General features: G+C 45.6%; 1 protein-coding gene across 1 annotated transcript; it reads left to right on the top strand.

The window, feature by feature from the left end:
• Positions 1 to 1,055: 1,055 nt before the first annotated feature.
• Positions 1,056 to 16,802, top strand: LOC131196879 (asialoglycoprotein receptor 1-like). Its single transcript, XM_058180306.1, has 8 exons — positions 1,056 to 1,141; positions 1,698 to 1,823; positions 9,308 to 9,432; positions 10,239 to 10,282; positions 11,471 to 11,565; positions 12,188 to 12,339; positions 13,076 to 13,113; positions 16,633 to 16,802. Exons 2-8 carry the CDS (start codon positions 1,700 to 1,702, stop codon positions 16,760 to 16,762), a joined length of 708 nt encoding a protein of 235 aa, XP_058036289.1. The 5' UTR covers positions 1,056 to 1,141; positions 1,698 to 1,699; the 3' UTR covers positions 16,763 to 16,802.
• The last annotated feature ends 270 nt before the right edge of the window (positions 16,803 to 17,072 follow it).

Below are 17,072 nucleotides of genomic sequence, written 5' to 3'. Positions count from 1 at the left end.
CTTCTTCTTCTTCTTCTTCTTCTTTCCTTTTCTTCTTCTTTCTTCTTTCCTTCTTCTTCTTTTCTTTTCTTCTTCTCTTCTTCTTTCCTTCTTCTCCTCCTCCTCTTCTTCTTCTTTCCTTTTCTTCTTTCCTTCTTCTTCTTTTCTTTTTCTTCTGCAGCATCTGCAGCAAAATAACCAGAGACCACCTAGGACCCTACAGTTCTCTTCTTCCTCCTCCATAAACCCCACTCCCTTCTAGCACTGAAGATGTTACCTTGTTGGGTCACAAAACATCACTAATGAAAGAGCCAGAGCAGAGAGCTCTGAGGAACCCCCATTTCATCCTGGGTGACTTTGAGCCAATCAACAGGAGACGGGGAGTTCTAGTCCCGCCTTAGGTAGGAAAGCTGGCTGGGTGACTTTGGGCCAATCAACAGGAGACGGGGAGTTCTAGTCCCGCCTTAGGTAGGAAAGCTGGCTGGGTGACTTTGGGCCAATCACCAGGAGACGGGGAGTTCTAGTCCCGCCTTAGGTAGGAAAGCTGGCTGGGTGACTTTGGGCCAATCAACAGGAGACGGGGAGTTCTAGTCCCACCTTAGGTAGGAAAGCTGGCTGGGTGACTTTGGGCCAATCACCAGGAGACGGGGAGTTCTAGTCCCGCCTTAGGTAGGAAAGCTGGCTGGGTGACTTTGGGTTAATCACCGGGAGACTGGGAGTTCTAGTCCCGTTTTAGGTAAGAAATCCACCCGGATGGCATTGGGCCAATCACCAGGAGTGGGAGTTCTAGTCCCGCCTGAGGCACAAAAGCCACCCCACCTCACAGAGTTATTGTATTATGGGAAAAAGAAGTATTACCTATATTTGGTGCCTTGAGCAGAGTCATCAAGACCTGATGTAAATAAATAAGGAAAGAAAAAAAAATTGAACAGTGATGTCCTGGCTTACAGTTCTCCACCCCGTCGGAAACTCCCATCCCTATAGGGCAGTTTTCTTCCAAGCCAGACCTCTGCTACAGCTTTAGAAAGCCCTGAAGGTTTTGATCCTGGCAGAGGGACGGTATTGACAGTCCAAAGATCACTGGCGTGGGGCGTCCAGAGACAGCAGAAACAGGAGAGACGGTTGATCCACAGCTCCGGCTCTGGAAATCCTAACGAAGAAGGTAAAAAAAAAAGGCAATTAAAAGCCATATTTTTCATTTATTTTGCATGCGCTCCTATCCCCTGAAAACCCCAAAATGGCCAAAGAGAAGATTCGATCCCTACTCCAATTGTGTCCTGACTCCTTCCCTAGTTTAACAGAATAATAACAGAATTGGAAGAGACCTTGGAGGTTTTTTAATCCAACCCCCTGCTCAAGATCATGGAAACATAGAAAGGGACCTTAGAGATCTCCTAGTCCAACCCTCTGCTTAAGCAGGAGACCCAATACCATTTCAGACAGATCCAATCCTTCTTGAAAACCTCCAATGATGGCACATCCACAACTTCTGAAGGCAACTTCGGTTCCTCTGGTTAATTGTGGTTTGTCTGCCTAAACCCCATTGGAGGCAGTGTATGGGGAGGTTATCCAGCCATGGGGTATGCTAAGCATTGCGCGTTCACATCCAACGGGTGTTCTTACTCAGTTCTCCCTCATAAGCAAAAAACCGGAGTATCATGTAATTTGAAGCTGTGGCTGAGATTCAACAGAGATCTTTTGTTCTCTGCCCCCTGCAGCCATGGGGGGCTTTGCCCACCAGGACTGTAGGCGACAACGCATTTGCTCCGGCCGTCGGGTGATCCTCATCCTGATGGGACTTCTGGCTGTGGTTACCCTCTCCCTCGTCGTCTTAGGCTTCGTGGGTGAGTAGGAAATGTGAGTGGGTGATTGTCTTGCGGGTAGTTAACCTAACATCAGAGTTATTGTTCCAGAACGCCATTCATTCGTTCACAGCCTCCATTCATCTGGGGGTGATGGGAGGAGATACGTCCTTGCAGCACCCTAAGGAACTCTTGCCAAAACTGAGAGTTGAATTGAACTCTGCGGTCTTGAGATGATCCACTCGGGACCACCATGGAGCCTGTATATGTGTTGCACAAAGAGTTTAGCTAGCGTACGCGCCAAAGGGATTTTGGGATATGCTGTGAAGTGCAGTTCTTTAGAAAAGAGGTCGGTGACAACCCAGATCACGGGTTTCCTGAGATACCCAGAAGCTCCCCTATAAAGTCCCTATCAATTTCTTTGCGGGTTTCTTGGGGTTTAGCCACTAGCTGCAGGAAGAAGAAGTTTCTGCGACAGGAAACCGTGATTTCTGCAGGGTCTGGTTGGGTGGGGAAGATCTGGATGGGAGGTGGCCTTGAGGTGGGTGAGCAGATCTGGGAAGGCCTTCTTCACCTGTTCACTCCTGAGTGAAGAACCCAAATAGAAGTAGTTCTTGACTTACAAACATTCGTTTAGTGACCATTCGAAGTTACAACGACACTGAAAAAAGTAACCAATTTTCACACAACCGTTGCAGCATCCCCATGGTCACATGATCAACATTCGGACTCTTGGAAGCTCATTAATATTTATGAGATCCCATGTGATCACCTTTTGCAGCCTTCGGACATGCAAGGTCAACAAGGAAGTCAGATCCTTAACAACCATTTTCCTGACTTCACAAACTCACAACCATTTTCCTGACTTCACCTAAATACTGTGGCGAGGAAGGTCATAAAATGGGGAAAACTCACTTAAGAACCTTCCTGCTTAGCAATGGGAATTCTGGGTTCAATTGTGGTCGTAAATCGAGGAGTACCTGTAATAAGAGTTTCCAAATCACATTTTGCGAAGGCTGTTCTGCTATATAGCCAATAAATCATGTTGTGGGCTAGATAAAAGCTACCATGAATTTTTAGGCTCACTGTGCCTTTAATTAAAAGCTTCTTGCTTCCAGCTGCTGATTCTTATAGCTCTTCCTCTGTTGTTCTTCCGTTACATATTTCTTTCTTTCATCATGAAGGCTTAAGAAAGAAAGAAATGGACATGATTCATGAGTTTCCCTCCCACTAGGTGAAGGGAGGAAAATAATTGTTGGAAATTCTATGAATTTACTGTATATATAGCACCACAGATCAAACAAAGAGTACAGTCACCATGTGCTTTACTGCTTAACTGCTCAACTGTAACAGTTCAAGCAATCCGAATGGAGCTGGAAAAGGACCTTGGTGTTATGTATTAACAGTTGTGCCTTTAAATATTTGAGCGGGAAATCAGCACGTTGCTGATTGGACGAAGCCTCCAGCAGAACTGTATAAAAGGAGAGGTTTTTCCCCCAGCCTGTTGCTGGGTTCACCCTATATTAAAGAGCTGTTGTCACTACCCTGGTCTCCAGCCTCGTTACTTCCCGAACATAACATTGGCGACGAAGGTGGGATCTCGAGGCTAAGGAGAACCAGAACCGAGCTGAAGCACGCTAGTCCCGAACCCAGCAAACTCAGGGCAGAAACGCGGAAATGGCAAACACGCCACCCGCACTGCATAACCCGGCAAGGAGAAATGGGAACATATATGACCCGCTTCAAAGCTTTCTAGAAGCCAACGAACTACAGGATCCCTGATAACCGCAAGCGGGCTTCCTCCCTAACCCATGGCGGGCCGGAGGTAATCGAGATTGGGGAAGCCCTGGCAGAGCCAACGCCGATACAATTGGTATCGTGGCCGACTCTGCAGACTTTGCTGAAGAACCATTTCGCACCGACGCCGTCCAAATACGTGCAGCGGTTTGAATTCGGAGAACGAGACAGATGGAGGCGAGTCCATCGGTGACTACATGGCCGCTTTAAGAAGGGCGTCCAAGGACTGCGGATACCGAGACTTAGACGAAGTGCTACTCGAGCAACTCATCCGAGGGGTCAAGGACATCCGCCTACGGCGGCGGCCGCTAGCCAGGAGCAACCTGACACTAGCCACCGCTCTGGGCGAGGCCAGAGCACACGAAATGTCTACTAAAGCAGCAGAGACTCTGCAAAAGCCTCTTCAATCCAAGGCGGCGCAAAGCCAACGCCAGTACACCAGGAGGAGATTCAGTCCGAATCCGAAGGTGAGGCGTGGATGAGGAAGGGTCTGCCGGACCGAGAAACGCGACACTGAGGACCGTGGCGAGTGCGGAAGCTGCGGAGGGCAGCATCAGCGCCAACGCTGCAGGTTTAAAGACGCAACATGCCGGCGGTGTGGGAAGAAAGGACACTTAGCTCAGGTTTGCAGAGCGGCCCAACCTTCCGCCGAAAATTCAAATCGGCCAATCAAAGCGGAACCGGAAAGGCGGCCCGATTGGTTCAAACAAGAAAGGCGAAGTCTAACCAAACGACTGTCATTATAGGCCGCGCCTCAACCAAAGTGGAAAAGAAGATTTTCACAAAGCCCAAGATCGAGGGAGTACGGTGCAGGCTTGAAGTAGACACGGGATCAGCGATAACCATCATGTCCTGGGACACTTTGGCGAAGTCGCTGCCGTCCGTCGCGAAGCGCCACCTGCAAGCACAACGACTACGAGTCCACGACTACCAGGGAATCGCATCCTGTTCGAGGGACCACCTCCGTCCGAGTCGAGTCGGCCCTCACAAAAAGACCCTGCCCATCACGATCGTCGAAGGAACTCTGCCCAGTCTGTTGGGACTAGACTGGTTTCGTGCCCTGGGCATGGGGGTGACTGGCATCTACAGAAGTGACTGCAATTTGAAAGACATTCTCTTTAACGAGTTCGAAGATGTCTTCAAGGACTGCCTGGGCAAGTACAAGGGGACCCCTATTTCCTTCAACTTAGACCCCCAGGTAGCCCCCATTAGGCTTAAGGCGAGGAGAGTCCCTTTTGCCCTAAAACCAAAAATTGATAAGGAGCTGGACAAGCTCATAAATCAGGGGTTTTTGGTGCCAGTCGATCACGCAAAGTGGGAGACGCCAATCGTCACCCCATCAAATCGGACGGGTCAATTAGAATTTGCGCTGACTCCAAGGCGACGCTTAACAAAGCCTTACAGAAAAGCGCGTACCCGGTTCCCGTAGTGCAACATTTATTGCACTCCTTGGGGCAAGGGCAAGTCTTTGCAAAGTTAGACTTGGCCCAAGCCTACCAACAACTGCCAGTAGACGCCCGCACAGCCGAAGCCCAAACGATTGTGGCGCACAGGGGGCATTCAAGTGCACCGATTGCAATTTGGGGTTAGTGTGGCACCAGGGCTGTTCAAAACCTGATGGAACGACTACTGCAAGGGCTCCCAGGGTAGTTCCCTACTTGATGATGTCCTAATTTCAGGGAAAACATGGAGGAATTGGGGAGCGGTTAAGAAAGGTCTTGAGCATTTTCCGGACAGCGGATTAAAAGTCAAGACAAATAAATGTCAGATAGGGGTCGAATCGGTCGATTTCTTGGGCTACGGATAGACAAGAAAGGAATTCACCCTACTGAGAGCAAGGTTAAGGCAATTAGGAAGGCTCCAGCGCCCAAAAACAAAGCAGAGCTGCAGGCATTCCTGGGATTGGTTAATTTTACGCGGTCTTTTGAAGAACAAAGCAACCGTTGGAACCGCTGCATAGGCTCTTAGGAAAAATACTGTTTGGTCTTGGGAAAGTCAGAAAATAGGGCTTTTGAAGCAGTAAAGAACCTGCTCTCAAGTGATAGCCTGCTCATCCAATATCACGACTCACTACCCTAGTGCTGGTTTGCGATCGTCCCCTTATGGGGTGGGGCTGTACTCAGCCATAGACTTCCAAGCGGCACAGAAGCACCTATAGCGTTCTACTCTAGAACGATGTCCTCCCCAGAGAGGAACTACAGCCAATTAGACAAAGAAGCATTAGCCATTGTATCAGGGGTCAAAAAATTCCATGAGTATGTCTTTGGGCGGAATTTTGAAATCGTGACTGACCACAGACCGTTACTTGGATTACTGGCTGGCGATCGCCAACGCCTGTGGCACTTTCGCCACGCTTGACTCGATGGACTATATTTTTAGCCGCTTACTCATACAAGCTGCAGCATCGACCGGGAAAAGAAGTGGGGCATGCAGGCGCATTGAGCCGATGCCCACTGCCAGGGGCGATCAAGACCCCACTCCGGGACACCCATCCTCCTTATTGACTCGTTGGACTCTGGCCCAGTCACATCAAAGGAAGTGGCTCGGCATCATACCGACATTGTGTTAAGGACTGTACCGGTTGGGTACAGAGAGGGTGGCCGCTGCGCGGGCGAACGGTTCAAAGAATTTGTTAAGAAACGTGATGAGCTCTCGGCTCAAGGGGTGCCTGTTATGGGGTGATCGTGTAATAATTGGAAAGAAAGAAATAGACAAAAGAAGGAAGGAAGGAAGAAAAGAAAAGAAAAGAAAAGAAAGAAAGGAAGGAAGAAAAGAAAGAAGGAAGGAGGAAAGAAAATAGACAAGAAAAGAAAGAAAACAGACAAAAGAAAGGAAGGAAGGAAAGAAAGAAGGAGAAAGAAAGACAAAAAGAAAGAAAACAGACAAAAGAAGGAGGAGGAAAGAAAATAGACAAAAGAAGGAGGAAGAAGAAAGAAAAGAAGGAAGGAAGGAAGGAAGGAAAGAAAATAGACAAAAGAAAGGAAGGAGGAAAGAAAGAAAATAGACAAAAGAAGGAGGAAAGAAAATAGAATAGACTAGACTAGACTAGACTAGACTAGACTAGACTAGACTAGACTAGACTAGACTAGACTAGACTAGACTAGATTAGACTAGACTAGACTAGACTAGAATAGAATAGAATAGACTAGACTAGACTAGACTAGACTAGACTAGACTAGACTAGACTAGACTAGACTAGACTAGACTAGACTAGACTAGACTAGAATAGAATAGAAATAGAAAGAAAGAAAGAAAGAAAGAAAGAAAGAAAGAAAATAGACAAAAGAAGGGAAGGAGGAAAGAAAATAGACAAAAGAAGGAAGGGAGGAAAGAAAATAGAATAGACTAGACTAGACTAGACTAGACTAGACTAGACTAGACTAGACTAGACTAGACTAGACTAGACTAGACTAGACTAGACTAGACTAGACTAGACTAGACTAGACTAGACTAGACTAGACTAGACTAGACTAGACTAGACTAGACTAGACTAGAACAGAATAGAAAAAAGAAGGAGGGAGGGAGGGAGGAGGAAAGAAAATAGACAAAAGAAAGGAAGAAAGAAAGAAAGAAAAGGGAAGGAGGAAAGAAAATAGACAAAAGAAGGGAGGGAGGAAAGAAAGAAAGAAAGAAAGAAAGAAAGAAAGAAAGAAAGAAAGAAAACAGACAGAAGAAGGGAAGGAGGAAAGAAAATAGAAAAAAGAAAGGAGGGAGGGAGGGAGGGAAGGAAGGAAGAAAGAAAATAGAAAAGAAGGAGGAAAGAAAACAGAAAGAAGGAGGGAAGGAGGAAAGAAAACAGACAGAAGAAGGGAAGGAGGAAAGAAAATAGACAAAAGAAGGGAGGGAGGAAAGAAAGAAAGAAAGAAAGAAGGAAGGAAGGAAGACAGGAAGGGAGGGAGGAAAGAAAATAGACAAAAGAAGGGAGGGAAGAAAGAAGGAGGAAAGAAAATAGACAAAAGAAAGAAAATAGACAAAAGAAAGGAAAGAAGGAGGAGAAAGAAAAGAAGGAGAAAGAAAATAGACAAAAGAAGGAGGAGGAAAGAAAGGAAGGAAGGAAAGAAAGAAGGAAGGAGGAAAGAAAGAAAGAAAACAGACAAAAAGAAGGAGGAAGAAAGAAAACAGACAAAAGAAGGAGGAGGAAAGAAAATAGACAAAAGAAGGAAGAAAGAAAACAGACAAAAAGAAAGAAAACAGACAAAAGAAAGGAAAGAAAATAGACAAAAGAAAGGAAAGAAAGAAAACAGACAAAAGAAGGAGGAGGAAAGAAAATAGACAAAAGAAGGAGAGAGAGAGAGAAAGAAAGACAAAAGAAGGAGGAAGAAGAAAGAAAATAGACAAAAAGAAAGGAAGGAGGAAAGAAAGAAAAGAAAACAGACAAAAAGAAGGAGAAAGAAAGACAAAAGAAAGAAGGAGGGAGGAAAGAAAAGAAAACAGACAAAAGAAAAGAAAACAGACAAAAGAAAGAAGGAGGAGGAAAGAAAGAAGAAGGAGGAGAAAGAAAATAGAAAGAAAAGAAAATAGAAAAAAGAAAAGAAAGAAAAAGAAAAAAGAAAAGAAAAGAAAACAGACAAAAGAAGGAGGAGGAAAGAAAATAGACAAAAGAAAAGAAAATAGACAAAAAGAAGGAGAGGAAAGAAAAGAAAGAAGAAGAAAAGAAAAGAAAACAGACAAAAGAAAAGAAAAGAAGGAGAGGAAAGAAAATAGACAAAAGAAAGAAGGAGGAGGAAAGAAAATAGAAAAGAAAAGAAAATAGACAAAAGAAGGAAGAAAAGAAAATAGAAAAGAAAAGAAAATAGACAAAAGAAGGAGGAAAGAAAATAGACAAAAGAAAAGAAAAGAAGGAGAGGAAAGAAAATAGACAAAAGAAAAGAAAATAGACAAAAAGAAGGAGGGAGGAAAGAAAATAGAAAAAAGAAACAGGAAACTCTACTTAGTACAAAAGAACATAGAGTGTATATACTGTGGACCCAAACTTGTAAACTCCGCTGAATGCTACTGGCTGAATACTAGTGTAGTTGTTGCATAAAAATACATCCCAATAAAATATATTCCCACTATAATTAACAGGGTCAACATCTGAGCTTTACTGATCTGTAAATTGCCAGGGAGAAGCTGCTAATTAACATTACAGGAGACCCAGAGATAATATCTGTTGTTTGTAAATAAACTTTGTAGAAGATAGATTTTTTTATAAATGCCATTGTTGATAAGATATTATAGCAGCAAACAGAGAGCTGGGTCCTTCCAGTCAATTTTTTTTTTTTTGAATTTATATCCCGCCCTTCTCCGAAGACTCAGGGTGGCTTACACTATGTCAAGCAATAGTCTTCATCCATTTGTATATTATATACAAAGTCAACTTATTTCCCCCAACAATCTGGGTCCTCATTTTACCTACCTTATAAAGGATGGAAGGCTGAGTCAACCTTGGGCCTGGTGGGACTCGAGCCTGCAGTAATTGTAATTGCAGGCAGCTGTGTGTTAATAACAGGCTGCATTAGCCTGGTGAGCCACTTCCCAGCCGCAAAACACATGGTATATACCACAAAATTACCCAAAACCATCCACTAATGAATGGTTGAAAGGGGCCACAACTGGGCGAGGTGCACAACTTGCAAAGTGACCCCAAGATCCAGGAAGGATAGGAAGCCCAGGGAAAGAGTGTGGTACACAGGGGCACAGACACGGGTTCAAGGAAGTCAGCTAGAGACCTGCTTCTTTCTCCGCAGGGCGCAACTACTCCACAACTTTGTGGAAGATGAAGGAAGATGTGAAAGCCAGCAATCACACCTTGGCCGTGGAGTTAGCTGATCTGCAACAAAAGGGTGAGTCACACAAAATCCCAGATTTGGGGGTGAAAATGGCCTGCAAATCTCTTTAAGGCAATCCGAGAAGAAAGAAAATAGAAAAAAAGAAAAGAAAGAAAATAGACAAAAGAAAGAAAATAGACAAAAGAAAGAAAATAGAATAGAATAGAATAGAATAGAATAGATGGAATGGAGAATAGAATAGAATAGAATAGAATAGAATAAGAATAAGAATAAGAATAAGAATAGAATAGAATAGAATAGAATAGAATAGAATAGAATAGAATAGAATAGAATGGAGAACAGAACAGAACAGAATAGAATAGAATAGAACAGAACAGAACAGAACAGAACAGAACAGAACAGAACAGAACAGAACAGAACAGAATAGAATAGAATAGAATAGAATAGAATAGAATAGAATAGAATAGAATAGAATAGAATAGAATAGAATAGAATAGAATAGAACAGAACAGAACAGAACAGAACAGAACAGAACAGAACAGAACAAAATAGATTAGGGAATGGGAATAGAATAGAATAGAATAGAATAGAATAGAATAGGGAATGGGAATAGAATAGAATAGAATAGAATAGAATAGAATAGAATAGAATAGAATAGAAAGAAAGAAAATAGACAAAAGAAAGAAAGAAAACAGACAGAAGAAAGAAAGAAAGAAAGAAAATAGACAAAAGAAAGGAAGAAAGAAAGAAAGAAAGAAAGAAAGAAAATAGACAAAAGAAAGGAAGAAAGAAAGAAAGAAAGAAAAAAGAAAGAAAAAAAGAAAACAGACAAAAAAAGGGAAGGAGGAAAGAAAATAGACAAAAGAAAGGAAGAAAGAAAGAAAGAAAGAAAATAGACAAAAGAAAGAAAGAAAGAAAGAAAGAAAACAGACAGAAGAAGGGAAGGAGGAAAGAAAATAGACAAAAGAAAGGAAGAAAGAAAGAAAGAAAGAAAAAAGAAAGAAAAAAAGAAAACAGACAAAAAAAGGGAAGGAGGAAAGAAAACAGACAGAAGAAGGGAAGGAGGAAAGAAAATAGACAAAAGAAAGGAAGAAAGAAAGAAAGAAAGAAAGAAAGAAAAAAGAAAGAAAAAAAGAAAACAGACAAAAAAAGGGAAGGAGGAAAGAAAATAGACAAAAGAAGGGAGGGAGGAAAGAAAGAAAGAAAGAAAGAAAGAAAAAAGGCAAAAAAAGGGAAGGAGGAAAGAAAATAGACAAAAGAAGGGAGGGAGGAAAGAAAATAGACAAAAGAAGGGAGGTAGGAAAAAAAAGAAAGAAAGAAAATAGAATAGAATAGAATAGAATAGAATAGAGTAGAACAGAACAGAACAGTACAGTACAGAACAGAACAGAACAAATAGAATAGAATAGAATAGAATAGAATAGAATAGAATAGAATAGAAAGAAAATAGACAAAAGAAGGGAGGGAGGAAAGAAAGAAAGAAAGAAAGAAAGAAAGAAAGAAAATAGACAAAAGAAAGGAAGAAAGAAAGAAAGAAAGAAAGAAAACAGACAGAAGAAGGGAAGGAGGAAAGAAAATAGACAAAAGAAAGGAAGAAAGAAAGAAAGAAAGAAAGAAAGAAAGAAAGAAAGAAAGAAAGAAAATAGACAAAAGAAAGGAAGAAAGAAAGAAAGAAAGAAAATAGACAAAAGAAAGGAAGAAAGAAAGAAAGAAAAAAGAAAGAAAAAAGAAAACAGACAAAAAAAGGGAAGGAGGAAAGAAAATAGACAAAAGAAGGGAGGTGTTTAAAAGTCCATCTTTGGGGGGGGGCATTCAGGAGAGGCCCTCCCTTAACCGGAGTCGCCGCGAACTTTAAAACTTATTTATTTCGTATGCCTGGACTAGCCTGATTTTTATTTTTATTGGATGGGTTTTAAAATTTTGTTTTTTACGGGGGAGTACGTTTTTTAACATTTTGGGCATTTAAATTAGTTTTTTAAGGGATGTTTTTAATTATTGTGTGTATTTATATTTTATCTGCCTGTTCACCGCCCTGAGTCCTTCGGGAGAAGGGCAGTATACAAATTAAAATATTATTATTATTATTATTACTAATCAGGAACCTTCCCCTTCTCCACTTCTAGTGAAGTCCCAGTTCTTGGATCAAATCAACAAACTTCAAGGAACTCTCCAGAAACTGAACTGCGATTTGGAGGACACAAAACACAAGCGGAAAGGTGAGCTGGGTCTTGGGGGGTGGGTCTCTACAGTTGTTATGTGACTTACACTGTTGTTAAGTGAATCTTGGTTCTCCATGGAAGGTCGCAAAAGGTGATCACAGGACCCCTGTGACTGCGACAGTCGTATATAGAGGCAGTCCTCAACTCACGACCACAATTGAGCCCAACATTTATGTCTTTAAGCGAAACAGTCGTTCAGTAAGATTTGCTCCATTGCACCACCTTCCTTGCCACCGTTGTTAAGTGGATCATTGCCGTTGTTAAATTAGTAACATGGTCCTTAAGCGAACCCAACTTCCCCGTTACCTTGGTTGTCAGAAGGTCGCAAGAGACGATCATATGACCTCCGTTGTAAAACACGAGCCCCTTGCCAAGCATCCGAATTTTGACCACGGGGATCTTGCAACGGTCGTAAGTGGGGAACACGGTCCTTAAGTCCCTTGTTTCAGTGCCGTCGTATCTTCGAACGGTCACTAAACCAGTGTTGTAAACCGAGGACTGCAGCCCGCTGCTGGGATCGGCTGTCCGCGGCATCCGTGTCTCCAGCCCCAGGACATAGGGGTGCTCCCTGTCCCAGCCGTAACGGGGCGCCCCTCTTGCCCCCCATCTCTTCTCCAAGGGCCGGCAAGCGGCTGCTGCCCCAGAGGCTGGCATCTGTTTCAGCAGGGCTGCTACTGGCTCTCCTCTGCCGAAAACAGCTGGACCGAAGCCAAAGAGGATTGCGAAGAGAAGAACGCCCACCTGGTGGCCATCACCAGCTACTTAGAGCAGGTCAGTGCCTTGATTTCCCCATTCGTCAGAGAGGGAGGTGGGTGGGGGTTGGGCAAAGACCACCGGACCGGCTGAGAGAGGGATACAATCAAGATCAAGGGAGGCACTAATACCACTCCATAAAGCCTTAGTACAGCCACACCTGGAATCCTCCATCCAGTTTTGGTCACCACACTATAAAAAAGATGTTGAGACTCTAGACTACTAGACTCTAGTAGGGCCTCTGGTGGCTCAACAGACTAATGCAGTCTGACTCCCAGAATTCCTCGTCCAATTACAGGTAGACTCTGACTCCCAGAATTCCTCAGCCAGCTATGAATGGACTCTGACTCCCAGAATTCCTCGTCCAATTACAGGTAGACTCTGACTCCCAGAATTCCTCGTCCAATTACAGGTAGACTCTGACTCCCAGAATTCCTCAGCCAGCTACAGGTGGACTCTGACTCCCAGAATTCCCCAGCCAGCTACAGGTGGACTCTGACTCCCAGAATTCCTCGTCCAATTACAGGTAGACTCTGACTCCCAGAATTCCTCAGCCAGCTATGAATGGACTCTGACTCCCAGAATTCCTCGTCCAATTACAGGTAGACTCTGACTCCCAGAATTCCCCAGCCAGCTACAGGTGGACTCTGACTCCCAGAATTCCCCAGCCAGCTACAGGTGGACTCCAACTCCCAGAATTCCTCGTCCAATTACAGGTAGACTCTGACTCCCAGAATTCCTCGTCCAATTACAGGTGGACTCTGACTCTCAGAATTCCTCGTCCAATTACAGGTGGACTCTGACTCCCAGAATTCCCCAACCAGCTATGAATGGACTCTGACTCCCAGAATTCCTCAGCCAGCTACAGGTGGACTCCAACTCCCAGAATTCCTCAGCCAGCTACAGGTGGACTCTGACTCCCAGAATTCCTCGTCCAATTACAGGTAGACTCTGACTCCCAGAATTCCCCAGCCAGCTACAGGTGGACTCTGACTCCCAGAATTCCCCAGCCAGCTACAGGTGGACTCCAACTCCCAGAATTCCCCAGCCAGCTACAGGTGGACTCTGACTCCCAGAATTCCCCAGCCAGCTACAGTTGGACTCTGACTCCCAGAATTCCCCAGCCAGCTACAGGTGGACTCTGACTCCCAGAATTCCTCAGCCAGCTACAGGTAGACTCCGACTCCCAGAATTCCTCAGCCAGCTACAGGTGGACTCCAACTCCCAGAATTCCTCAGCCAGCTATGAATGGACTCCGACTCCCAGAATTCCTCAGCCAGCTACAGGTGGACTCCAACTCCCAGAATTCCTCAGCCAGCTACAGATGGACTCCGACTCCCAGAATTCCTCAGCCAGCTAAAGGTGGACTCCGACTCCCAGAATTCCTCGTCCAATTACAGGTAGACTCTGACTCCCAGAATTCCTCAGCCAGCTACAGGTGGACTCCAACTCCCAGAATTCCTCAGCCAGCTACAGATGGACTCCGACTCCCAGAATTCCTCAGCCAGCTAAAGGTGGACTCCGACTCCCAGAATTCCCCAGCCAGCTACAGGTGAACTCCAACTCCCAGAATTCCTCGTCCAATTACAGGTAGACTCTGACTCCCAGAATTCCTCAGCCAGCTATGAATGGACTCTGACTCCCAGAATTCCTCAGCCAGCTATGAATGGACTCTGACTCCCAGAATTCCTCGTCCAATTACAGGTAGACTCTGACTCCCAGAATTCCCCAGCCAGCTACAGGTGGACTCTGACTCCCAGAATTCCTCAGCCAGCTATGAATGGACTCTGACTCCCAGAATTCCTCGTCCAATTACAGGTAGACTCTGACTCCCAGAATTCCCCAGCCAGCTACAGGTGGACTCTGACTCCCAGAATTCCTCGTCCAATTACAGGTAGACTCTGACTCCCAGAATTCCTCAGCCAGCTACAGGTGGACTCTGACTCCCAGAATTCCTCGTCCAATTACAGGTAGACTCTGACTCCCAGAATTCCTCAGCCAGCTACAGGTGGACTCCAACTCCCAGAATTCCCCAGCCAGCTACAGGTGGACTCTGACTCCCAGAATTCCTCAGCCAGCTATGAATGGACTCTGACTCCCAGAATTCCTCAGCCAGCTATGAATGGACTCTGACTCCCAGAATTCCCATGCCAGCTACAGGTGGACTCCAACTCCCAGAATTCCTCAGCCAGCTATGAATGGACTCTGACTCCCAGAATTCCTCGTCCAATTACAGGTGGACTCTGACTCCCAGAATTCCTCAGCCAGCTACAGGTGGACTCTGACTCCCAGAATTCCTCGTCCAATTACAGGTAGACTCTGACTCCCAGAATTCCTCAGCCAGCTATGAATGGACTCTGACTCCCAGAATTCCTCAGCCAGCTATGAATGGACTCTGACTCCCAGAATTCCTCAGCCAGCTATGAATGGACTCTGACTCCCAGAATTCCCATGCCAGCTACAGGTGGACTCCAACTCCCAGAATTCCTCAGCCAGCTATGAATGGACTCTGACTCCCAGAATTCCCATGCCAGCTACAGGTGGACTCCAACTCCCAGAATTCCTCAGCCAGCTATGAATGGACTCTGACTCCCAGAATTCCTCAGCCAGCTACAGGTGGACTCTGACTCCCAGAATTCCCCAACCAGCTACAGGTGAACTCCAACTCCCAGAATTCCTCGTCCAATTACAGGTAGACTCTGACTCCCAGAATTCCCCAACCAGCTACAGGTGAACTCCAACTCCCAGAATTCCTCGTCCAATTACAGGTAGACTCTGACTCCCAGAATTCCTCAGCCAGCTATGAATGGACTCTGACTCCCAGAATTCCTCAGCCAGCTATGAATGGACTCTGACTCCCAGAATTCCCCTGCCAGCTACAGGTGGACTCCAACTCCCAGAATTCCTCAGCCAGCTATGAATGGACTCTGACTCCCAGAATTCCTCAGCCAGCTACAGGTGGACTCTGACTCCCAGAATTCCTCAGCCAGCTACAGGTGGACTCTGACTCTCAGAATTCCTCGTCCAATTACAGGTGGACTCTGACTCCCAGAATTCCCCAACCAGCTATGAATGGACTCTGACTCCCAGAATTCCTCAGCCAGCTACAGGTGGACTCTGACTCCCAGAATTCCCCAACCAGCTATGAATGGACTCTGACTCCCAGAATTCCTCAGCCAGCTACAGGTGGACTCCAACTCCCAGAATTCCTCGTCCAATTACAGGTAGACTCTGACTCCCAGAATTCCTCAGCCAGCTACAGGTGGACTCCAACTCCCAGAATTCCTCGTCCAATTACAGGTAGACTCTGACTCCCAGAATTCCTCAACTAGCTATGAATGGACTCTGACTCCCAGAATTCCTCAGCCAGCTACAGGTGGACTCCAACTCCCAGAATTCCTCAGCCAGCTATGAATGGACTCTGACTCCCAGAATTCCCATGCCAGCTACAGGTGGACTCCAACTCCCAGAATTCCTCAGCCAGCTATGAATGGACTCTGACTCCCAGAATTCCTCAGCCAGCTACAGGTGGACTCTGACTCCCAGAATTCCCCAACCAGCTACAGGTGAACTCCAACTCCCAGAATTCCTCGTCCAATTACAGGTAGACTCTGACTCCCAGAATTCCTCAGCCAGCTATGAATGGACTCTGACTCCCAGAATTCCTCAGCCAGCTACAGGTGCAGACTTCAACTCCCAGAATTCCCTTTTAAGATGTCTGGTCTTCAAGCCCCAGAATCACAATGTAAAAAAGATGCTGAGACTCTAGAAAGAGTGCAGAGAAGAGCAACAAAGATGATTAAGGTCCCTTCCAGCTCTGTTGTTGTTGTTGTTATTAATTCCTCAACCAGCATGCTATTAGAGCATGGACAATGCCTCTTCTTCTCTGGACGTGGGCCCCGTCCTGTTGCACCGTACTCCTGGTGGTCCTTTTTTCCATCAGGCGAATCTTGATCTCCGAGTGGTGCCCTTTCCCCTGTGTATCTGCCCAGCTGAGCTGGGCTTATTGGCCAGAGACTGAATCGAGACCAGTCATTAACTGAATTCTCACAATACATTCACTGCTCAACAGGCCTTCCTAGGCTGTTACAACCCAGAGTTCATTAACCAGGTTTCCTCAACTAACCCAGTTTGCACAATTCTCCAGGCTAGGAAACCGCTGTGGGTCGGGGTTGGACTAGATGATCTCGGGGGATCATTCCCAATTTTGCCACCCAAGATGCTCGGCTTAGCTGCCCTTCCCTAGTGAGAGAAGGGGGTCCCCCTCCCGCCCCTGGGCTGACCCACCGTCTCCTGCTTTGCCTCTTCCAGGGACTGGTGGCCTGAAAACCCGAACAGTGTGCCCTTCTACTGCACCATGATGTACCGAGATGGTTTGTGGAGCCAAGCCCACTGCATGACCAAATTAAAATGGATGTGTGAAAAGCTGGCGCAGCAGTGACCCCAGAGGAGACCCAGGCATCACGGAGCCCAGGAACCACCTCCTGCTCCAGCCCTGGAGCAAATAAAACCAATCCTAAGACAAAAACCGACGGTCGAAATTTTGCTTTTTCTCTGGATCCGGGACGAGCGGCACGGCTGGTAGCTTTGATAGGTCACCAGAAGGGCCTAAGCTGGCCGGCGGGGTCCAGCCTGGGACCCCCGCATGGCCTTCGCACCCCATGGCTTTTTCTACCTTTGGGGTTTTTGCGGTTTATCGTACTTTATTTATTTATTAAGGGAACATATATGGCCACTTAACTTGGTGACTC

This window comes from Ahaetulla prasina, chromosome 4, assembly GCF_028640845.1.
Source record: "Ahaetulla prasina isolate Xishuangbanna chromosome 4, ASM2864084v1, whole genome shotgun sequence".
Classification (NCBI taxonomy): Eukaryota; Metazoa; Chordata; class Lepidosauria; order Squamata; family Colubridae; genus Ahaetulla; species Ahaetulla prasina.
The sequence above is the reverse complement of the archived record's forward strand: the minus strand, read 5'-3'. Positions and strand labels throughout refer to the sequence as shown.

What these genes read in the sequence shown, in the direction of transcription:
- LOC131196879 (XM_058180306.1), top strand. Translation starts at nt 1,700, where the DNA reads ATGGGGGGCTTTGCCCACCAGGACTGTAGGCGACAACGCATTTGCTCC. An exon ending in CGTCGTCTTAGGCTTCGTGG is followed by an intron (nt 1,824 to 9,307) that starts GTGAGTAGGAAA and finishes CTTTCTCCGCAG; the next exon opens with GGCGCAACTACTCCACAACT. An exon ending in CACAAAACACAAGCGGAAAG is followed by an intron (nt 11,566 to 12,187) that starts GTGAGCTGGGTC and finishes CTCTTCTCCAAG; the next exon opens with GGCCGGCAAGCGGCTGCTGC.